The sequence below is a fragment of the Triplophysa rosa genome, linkage group LG7, assembly GCF_024868665.1.
Source record: "Triplophysa rosa linkage group LG7, Trosa_1v2, whole genome shotgun sequence".
NCBI classification, from domain to species: domain Eukaryota; kingdom Metazoa; phylum Chordata; class Actinopteri; order Cypriniformes; family Nemacheilidae; genus Triplophysa; species Triplophysa rosa.
Window position 1 is genome coordinate 27,231,841 of NC_079896.1, and position 10,000 is coordinate 27,241,840.

General features: G+C 41.3%; 1 protein-coding gene and 1 pseudogene across 6 annotated transcripts in view; one reads left to right on the top strand and one right to left on the bottom strand.

Moving 5' to 3' along the window:
• Window positions 1–948: 948 nt before the first annotated feature.
• LOC130556247 (P2Y purinoceptor 1-like) lies at window positions 949–2,600 on the bottom strand (annotated as a pseudogene).
• A 1,209-nt stretch (window positions 2,601–3,809) lies between these two features.
• The window catches only part of rbfox2 (RNA binding fox-1 homolog 2), a 40,831-nt gene continuing 34,640 nt past the window's right edge, over window positions 3,810–10,000 (top strand). For 3 of the 6 annotated variants that reach the window (XM_057338753.1, XM_057338754.1, XM_057338760.1), the window contains exon 1: window positions 3,831–4,675. In XM_057338753.1, coding sequence (XP_057194736.1) covers window positions 4,469–4,675 — 207 coding nt within the window. In that variant the 5' untranslated portion in view covers window positions 3,831–4,468. Of the gene's footprint in view, window positions 4,676–10,000 lie in introns of all 6 variants that reach the window. The other 3 variants (XM_057338757.1, XM_057338759.1, XM_057338756.1) reach the window with 2 other exon arrangements.

Consider the following 10,000-nt stretch of genomic DNA (forward strand, 5'->3'; position numbering starts at 1 on the left):
TATTTATATATATATATATATATACTATATCTAAGATATTTTACACATAATCTGATGTATTTTCAATGTACAGTATGGGGGGCAGTTCTTTAAATGAGTTTACAGGGGGGCACGACCATGAAAAGGTTGAGAACAACTGATCTAGAAGATGTCTGTAAGATGTTTATGATTTAGAATGTATGTAAAACTGCTCTAATGCTGGGTTCACACCGCATGCGAACAATCGCGTTCCACGCTATTTATTACTCGTGGGCAAAGTTCGTAATTTTCGCGTGAGTGACGCGATCTGACAAATATTTCAATTTGCGCGAACGCGCGTCAATCTCGTCTACCGATTCGCGTCATTCCTATCGCCTGCCGCGCGTTCTTTGTATGTAATTTACTCGCTTAAATCGCTTAATTTGCGTTTGGTGTGAACCCCCCATAAGACATTTATCGGATGTTTTCCAGATCTCTTACTGATGTACCTGTGCTATCTTTATTGAGATGTTTCATTATTTGCTTCCAAAACAACATGTGGGACAATTATTGCTGTAGCTTTGCTATCATAACATATAGAATCTCGAGTTTTTTTCTACCAAAACATCAAAAAAGGTTAGAATATTTACAGGATAATGTATAGCCCAGAACAGAACCCAACAGGATGCAGAGGAGTGATGATAACAGGCTGGATATACATTATCCCACTTATTACACGACTACTTGCCACATGAGTACATTATTGTAAATGATCTATTGATTAAAAATATTTTATTAGTAGCTCATTTAAATTAAATACAAACCTTCAGCAAGGAAAACTTGTTAAACCAAGACACAACATTCAAACAAGACGAACATGCAATTTTGTTTCATCACTTGTAAATATAGGCATATTTATGTTATAATTAGGCACACTTATCTGTTAATTAATTATTTTCTGATCAAGATAACTGTCTGTACCCAGATGACCCAGTGTTATAAGTTAACATACCTTGGAATGTTCAAGTATTCCAGAGCGCTGTGTAATAAGATTTTGTTAAGATTCACTAAATGAGAAGATAAGCAGACAGTTGAAGAGTCTCGGGCGGTTCTTTGCAGTGTTTCAGACGCTGACATGGATGGGTTTCACAGGGGGACTCTGCGGGCAGCAGCACAGCGCGGATCGCTCCATCTTAGAGACGTAGAGAAGAGGTTCCAGCGTACAGCTCAGATCCATGATGGCAAACACTGAGATGCTGATCTTACAGCGGAGATCCACAAATGTGTAAGTGGAAGCAAACGGCATTAGAGCCACAGGAGGCAGATAGTTCACCACGATGATGGCGAGAACTGTAATCACCATTTTGAAGGCCTTCTTCTTGACCGGATTCATGGTTTCTTTCCCAGCGACGCTCTTCCTGAGGACCCAGATGATGGACAAGTTACAGAACACCATGAGAAAGAAGGCAGACAGGATGACTCCGCTGAACATTTCTTTTTTATTTATTTCTTTCTAGATTCTTTTGGTCAGTTCTTTTGTCAGGATGAGTTTCCACACTATCATAGAGACGTTGATCCGGATTCGATTGTCTCGGATCCCGGTGAATACGATGGGATGGACAACGGCGATGTACCTGTCGAGGCAAATACAGGTGAGAAATAAGGGAGCCATGTCTTTCAGTCCATAAGCAAAGCGTTGAAAGTGCCAGACTCTTTTATTGTTTAGTTAAATGCGGTTGACCATGTCTACAGGCGTCATGAGGCAGAAATATGCATCTAGGATAGAGAGGTTGAAAATAAAGATGTCAGATGTCGAGCCTTCGCTCTTCTTCTTCATAATCTGCCACATCACGAGGGCATTGGTTGGGAATCCCACAGCGAGGTTAAGCACTTTGACACCAAAGTAGAAGACGAATCCATAAGGAGCGACAGCACACGCATCAAACTGGTACCACGGTGGACGGCCAGAAATGCTTGAGTTGAGATTCAAAGCAGAGACGTTGTCCATGATCAAATGAGCTGTGGAGGAGATCACAATCAGTCACTTCTAATGACCTGTGAGAATAGATAAGTTTTGTCTCTTAAATTATCGTCAATAATTGTAATTATTAATATCATGCTAATATTACACATATGATAATATTGCCAATAATTCAGTGTCAGTCTTTGGTGGTTTTACACCTGGTTAATATTTTGTCTTAAGAGACACAATGATACCAAACTCTCTCTCTCTGCCTCCCTACACTCGTATTTTGTGTGTAACTCATTGGCCAAAAAAACAAAACAGAAAATGAAATAAATGAGGAATTTGACTGATAGCATAATTTCCAGTACATCTCATGATAATATTGTTATCATCAATAAAGTTTCCCCCCAAAAAAAATGTGTAATGAAAATCTGATAGTGTGGCTGTCCTGCACTACATGAACTCAAAATCAACTTAGATTTAGTTAGGCTACTCTAGACTCAAAATAAAATGTTGATCAAAACAGAAAAACTGCGATTCAAATCGTAAAAATAAAAAATGATAAATGATCAAAAACTAAGAAACAAATAATATAACTTACAATCGAAAGGGAATGTGTCGTGCTGTAATCCGTCGATCCCCTGAAGAAGACAACCAGGATTGGAGAATAGATGGATGGATGGATGAAAGTGGGTCTCGGCCAGTGTCACCCAACTCAGATGTGCCCTCAAGCTTATCTCACAAGAGCCAGAGGCGGGACATTTTGGTCACAACCAATCAATTCAGTTCTTTATGGTCAACAAGAAGCCGAAGAGAGTAGAATAAGTCTGTGATTGGTTAAAGAGGGTCTGGCTACAAAAGTTTTGTGATGTAACTTTAGAACTAAACCCATAAACAGGTGATGTAAGGAATGAAATGAGTAAATCTACTGTAACATCTTGCAAAAACACACATCTCTGCCACGGTGAAAGGAAGCAGATAGCTTCTTAACGTATCTACTTTTGTGACGTCTTTTGGGAACAATAAACATTTTAATGACATTATGTAACAGAACACAATATGAACACACATATATTTATTTCAAGATGTTTTATTTTAATGCTGTTTCATTAAATATCAAAATATTTGAAAAATATGATTTTTTTGCCTCAACACATGCAAATGTCTGGACCTCAGAAGAATGTGTCAGACATCTGACAAGCTTTGCTAATCTGACTCAAACAGACAACATCTGAGTGTCTCTGTAAGAGAAGCACAAGAATCAAGATGCACAAGAACCTTTTCACCGAAACAACAATGACGAGCTGGTGACACAAAGTTATTGTCATTGACACAATGTTATTGTTTCTTGTTTTATGGTGTGCTTTGAGTGTATAAATCAGATAAACAAATCTAAACATAACCAGTACAATACTGTACAATACAAAAACTTATTGGGAAAGTTCATGAACACAGTCATTGGACCCATCAGTCACGCTTTTGATATGACGTGAAGTTTTATTGGTGTCATGGCATCATGTGGCCGCTAGACGTCGGGCACACACCACAAATATGATGGTGTCTGACTCACTATCCGCTCCTTCATTTTCCACTACAAATCCATATCAGGCACATGGAATTACTGAAACTCAATCGATAATCACATTCAGTTGCTGTTGTTCTTACATCGTTACACAACAGAATCAGATAAACGTGTCCTTCAGCAATTTCTCTTCTCAACCGATCTGTTTCCAATTGTTTGTTTGTTTTCTTTTTAGACGTAAAATGTATTATTGTTTCCTTACATGTGGACGTTTTCCCCGGTCGAGGCATTGCGGTTCTGATAAAGAAAAACGGAGAATTGAAACCATCTGGTCTAACGTGTAACCTTGGACTCGGTCCGTGCTCATGCGTTAAGCACTGAAACAGCGTCGAGCTCAAACTGCAGCGGGAATAAAACAGCGCGCGACTGTAACGAGAGCCCGAGGAAACCGGGGAGGAGGGGCGCACGCGCTGCGCCGCAAGAATCCAGAGAGAGAGAGAGAGAGAGGGAGAAGAAAGGAAAAGCAGCAGCTCCACGCCACTCCTTTGTTTTAGGAAATCGCTTGAAACGCTCGAAGGACTGAAATGATGCATCGCGTTTCTCTCGCGTTTCTTTGCGACGGCAGTTTTTAGAGGCGAACTAAAGGCTTTTCCGTTTAATTTTGTGGGATCGACACAAGAGCGTTTGAAATCTGAAACGTTCAGACGCATTAAGCTTTACTCTTTTCCCCACTGTGTTCGAACCAATCGACTCCCGTTTTCTTAACGTTAGATTATCTGAACACACCGAGGCGTACTTAAGATTTTTCTGCTCGCGGTTCGAGTGTGTTATTTGTATTCAGGCCTAAAATATTCGCTCTTGATCAAAGGCCTTTAATGCGGCACACACGCGCGTCACTTTTTAACGGGCTTTAACGCGTCAGATGAACATCAAATCTGATCCATAAAACATCTGTGATCCATAAACGGAACGTCTGATCTTTGTTATTCGCTCTTCATACGCAACCTCTGCGGCCCACGTCAATGTTAATGTCGACCGACGTCGCATCTCTAATGCTGCCCGTGACCCGCGGGATCATGGAGCGCGAGAGGGATCTGGACTCTGCTTCGGCGGGGGTTCGAGGGATGAAACGCGGGGATCCGGAGCCGGAGGGCGCCGTGACTGCGGGGGACTTGGTCGGGGCTGAATGCAAACGAGCGCGAATGGACGGCACCGAGGAGACCGGGCAGGTAAGCGTTAATATCACGTTACTTAGGCTAACGTTATATATGAAGTGACGGTGATTCTCGCACGTTGTGTTTGTTGAACGTTATAAACGGCCAGAATAATGTCATCATAAGAGCTCATGTAATATTGACCCCTTGAAGGGCTTTTATATCCCGTGGTCCTGTAAGAAAATAATCAATGATCTTGAGAAAACTCGGACCGATCGATCATCTGAATGTTGGGGGGGTATAGTGGTTACTCGTGAGGGGTTTCCTGTGTGATCAGGGCCGTTCTGCAGTAAATGTTCCTCAGTCCTGATTCATGGAAGAGTTGCAGTGGCCTGCGTTCATCTCTCCACACTGCGGTACTTTTCCATCCTCCAGCAGATTTACTCCGTTATACAGACGTGATCTCATCTTTCATATCAGCACTTTCATCCATCTATCAGCCCCTCTCTGTGTTGTGGACTCTAATGGCTCATTTTCACTGGTTAATGGCTCATGGGTTCTCCATGCTGCACCATGACGGGTTAGAGACTGAACAGATTGTGTGTGTGTGTGTGTGTGTGTGTGTGTGTGCGCGCGCGCGTGTGTGTAGCCCAAAAAAGGTATTGATCCTGTTTGTGGAAAGCGTCTGGAAATTTGCCTTAGCAGAGAGAAAGTAATGGGGGGGTCAAATGACAGAGATGCTCATCTATAAAGAGTGAAAGAACTGTGGGAGTTAGATAAACGTTTTAGTGGAGAGAAATGTCTGGCATTTCTAAGAACCGGAAAGTACAAATTCTTGTAGGTGCAATCTCTATAAACTCATTTTGAATCTTTATCACAAATGGTTGGAAAAGGCGAGGAAATCATTGATGGTTTGACTGGCTGATGTCACACACACACACACACACACACACACACACACACACACACACACACACACACACACACACACACACACACACACACACACACACACAGCATCAGCGGAGGATTTGCTGTATCACTGACCGTAAAGAGGCTTTTTGTTGTGTTAAAGAGATCTGCACTGCTTTAGAGTGGCATTAGTCTCTGATCTCACATTTATCCTAATGCAGGGTTGGGGGGGCTAAAGCACACACACACACACACTGTTCAGAGATTTTCAGATAAGCCTTAGCGTGTTTACAGCATATTGCGCATTACAAACAGAGTTTTTATTAAGTATAAGATCAGATTTTGGTTTTCGTTTGTGTAATGTTTGGTTTTGTTGTCATAAATGTAGTTTTGACACTACATCAGGGGTATTCAATTAAAGTTCCAAGAGGTCCGGTCTTTATATTTTTTCCAAATGGCTTTCCGGACAGTATGTTTTTTTGAAAATACACAAATATTTAATCAATTTAGCCCACTTGGATATACTGTATAAATGATATGATCTTTTATCAGGCCATTTGTTTTATATTTTGATATCCACAGTATGTATGTATTGTAGGCTCTGTGGCTTTAGGGGAATGCCCTCTTAATTGAAGTCTGATCATTCATATTTGTAAATAAAAAAACTACTGACAGAATGCAAACAGCAAATGTAATGTAACAATTAAAATGCTCATCATAAACAGAAAACAAAGTGACTTACTAAATTAGCCTTTCCATGCCATTCATACAGAACTACGTCTATCTTTAAATAATTTCCCAATTAGAACATTGTTCATTACAAAATGTGGCCCTGCTTGTGAAAATCCAGAAAAAGTCCTTCATAAAATCATCCTACAGAATATTCTGTGAAAAATAACAATATCTTCAATATTGACTGAATAATGCCAAAAGTGAAATGAATGCTTGAAATTAATCTTTGATGCGTTTTATCTAATAATCAATTCGATTATGAGGCTTTGGCCTAGGTTTTCACAGGGTCACAAATGTTTACATGCTGATCAATAATGCTAATGCTAAATGTAGATAAAAACGTTATGGTTAGTAAAGTAGCACACATCTGGTTGAAAGGTTGGAGTCATGCAGTAAACAGACTGACAGATACAAAGCTTTAATATCTGCTGCCTTTTGTTTACTGTTGTGTGTCTGGGTGTGTGCACTAGTGTTGTTCAAATAAGCACGTGTCTGCTGCTCTTCAATTGAGGTCGACTGCACTACATGATTGGCAGAGGCCATTTTATCATGACTCCGATTTGCCCTACTTACCCCTTGCCTCTAATAATTACCCTTATGTGATTGCGCACATGTGTTTCCAAGGCAGCTTTGAACTTTGACCTCATGAATGGGGCAATAAAACCGGGGTGTGGTGGTGATGGTTGTTGCGACAGATATCAGAAGTTTATTTTGAACTGTGCTCTTGATGTTGTCTGATGGTTCTGTGTAGAATCGGACTGGAAGAGTCTTCAGTTCAGTGAGCGATGAAGCCGTGTCTTGATTTGTAACATCAGGCGTTTGGTTTGTAGCTGCAGACTGTGGAGGTTTTAGGTCAGAAACACTCACATTCACAGAGCTGTCTGTGTCTTCAAATCCATTTGTTCTTCACGTGATTTGTCTTCATCAGAGCGGTTGTTCTAGAATGTTCTCTACACAAGTTATGCCGGAGTTTTGTTAATAATTCATGCTGCTGTGGAGAATTTGAGGGGTTGTTGGGAAAATCCTCCACACGCACACACAGGGATGGGTATCCTTAAGATTTTCACGGTATTACTACTCTTATCGATACACTTTTGAACGTTTAGTTCTCTCCGCCATCATCGTGAATTAAGAGCGGCTTTCTTCTGTGAGCGCTGTGTAGACACAAACTGCGCTCTGCTGGGAATAACGAATATGCTTGCGCCAAAGACTAAATTCTTGGTGTTATTGAAAATTAGAAACTATTGTTGATATAAAATGTGCAAGATAACGTTAATGTAGCAAGGTATAGAAGCATATAAGGTTTTTTTTAGAGGTGCACCGATTGACCGGACAGAGATCGGAATCGGCCGTTTTTTCGTATGATCGGTCGGACCGGTGACCGGCCGGTCAGTCTCGCCGATTCCAAGCCGATCTTCTGTTGCCCGTGATGCGGGCAAGAACGTCACAGCCGTCAGTACACTCAAAGCCGCAAGTAAACATGTAAACGTGCGTGCGCACAGCCTGTCTTTCACGGCTCGTTGATACACGCATGTGGGTCCACCGGACCGCGAGTCTCAGCTGACTGACACGCATCTCTCATGTCCGCTGACTGCACGCGAGTGCACACACATCATGTACTGTACACACTGTAGTTCATCTCTCGCTGCACCGTCTCCATAGGGTATGTATGCCAACAGTGATGCTATTAGCATCATGCTAAACTCTGACACATGCTAAACTCATGTTGAAGTCGTTCACTCTGTGTAAAACAAACGTAAATTCCATTCAACCTGATTCCTTGTCTTACGTTAAAACTGTGGTCATTTCACCTAGGTAAAATGACATTCAACACGACTGAATTTGGGGAAATTGTAATGTTCAATCATTTATGTAATGAAAATAAAAAAAATGTGCGTTGAAGAAATGTTAATATGGTTTTATATACAGTATACTGTCAATTATAGTTTGTGGATAGAAAATCGGAATCGACAAAAATCGGAATCGGCAGGTTTCACTTGTAATAAAATCGGAAACCGGAATCGGCAAAGAAAATTGCAATCGGTGCATCTCTAGTTTTTTTCCCAGAGGACCGAAAGCAGAACCGATAAGGGCGGAGCTTATCGATGCTCCGGTCTTTCATAATTATCGCCACAGCAGAGCAGTGCAGTGTTGGCTTGCTCACCGGGAGACTGCATTTATTTATTTATTTATTCATTTATTTATTAGATATTATTTATTATAATGATCTTGTTTGGTCTATAAACACCATGCACTGTGCTGTGTTTTACCTTTCTGTGTTTTTCTTATTTGCTCCTGTAAAGCTGCTTTGGAACAATGCACATTGTGAAAAGCGCTATATAAATAAAATTGAATTGAATTGAATTGAATAATTTTGCCCCGGGGCCCGTTTAATACCGGGTTTCGGTACCCATCCCTACGACACACACACACACACACACACACACACACACACACACGAGAAACATTAAACTCCAGGCTTGTTATGAGAAACACTCGTGTCATCTTTCTTCTGGGCTGTTCTTCACGGAGCTCCTCCCTCTCTTCATACAGACCACATGTTCACTCGTTTCTCTCTTCTACTGTTCTCCTGTATGTGTCCTTAAATTTGAAGGAGACTCTTAAAAGTTCTTGCACTGATCTTCTGTGTGTTGGCAGGAAGCAGCGCTTCAATCCTTCAGGAAATGGGGCACATGACTGTGGTTCTGTATGAGTCATTCTCTCTCTGTCTCTGTCTCTGTCTCTGTCTCTGTCTCTGTCTCTCTCTCNGTATCCTTAAGATTTTCACGGTATTACTACTCTTATCGATACACTTTTGAACGTTTAGTTCTCTCCGCCATCATCGTGAATTAAGAGCGGCTTTCTTCTGTGAGCGCTGTGTAGACACAAACTGCGCTCTGCTGGGAATAACGAATATGCTTGCGCCAAAGACTAAATTCTTGGTGTTATTGAAAATTAGAAACTATTGTTGATATAAAATGTGCAAGATAACGTTAATGTAGCAAGGTATAGAAGCATATAAGGTTTTTTTTAGAGGTGCACCGATTGACCGGACAGAGATCGGAATCGGCCGTTTTTTCGTATGATCGGTCGGACCGGTGACCGGCCGGTCAGTCTCGCCGATTCCAAGCCGATCTTCTGTTGCCCGTGATGCGGGCAAGAACGTCACAGCCGTCAGTACACTCAAAGCCGCAAGTAAACATGTAAACGTGCGTGCGCACAGCCTGTCTTTCACGGCTCGTTGATACACGCATGTGGGTCCACCGGACCGCGAGTCTCAGCTGACTGACACGCATCTCTCATGTCCGCTGACTGCACGCGAGTGCACACACATCATGTACTGTACACACTGTAGTTCATCTCTCGCTGCACCGTCTCCATAGGGTATGTATGCCAACAGTGATGCTATTAGCATCATGCTAAACTCTGACACATGCTAAACTCATGTTGAAGTCGTTCACTCTGTGTAAAACAAACGTAAATTCCATTCAACCTGATTCCTTGTCTTACGTTAAAACTGTGGTCATTTCACCTAGGTAAAATGACATTCAACACGACTGAATTTGGGGAAATTGTAATGTTCAATCATTTATGTAATGAAAATAAAAAAAATGTGCGTTGAAGAAATGTTAATATGGTTTTATATACAGTATACTGTCAATTATAGTTTGTGGATAGAAAATCGGAATCGACAAAAATCGGAATCGGCAGGTTTCACTTGTAATAAAATCGGAAACCGGAATCGGCAAAGAAAAT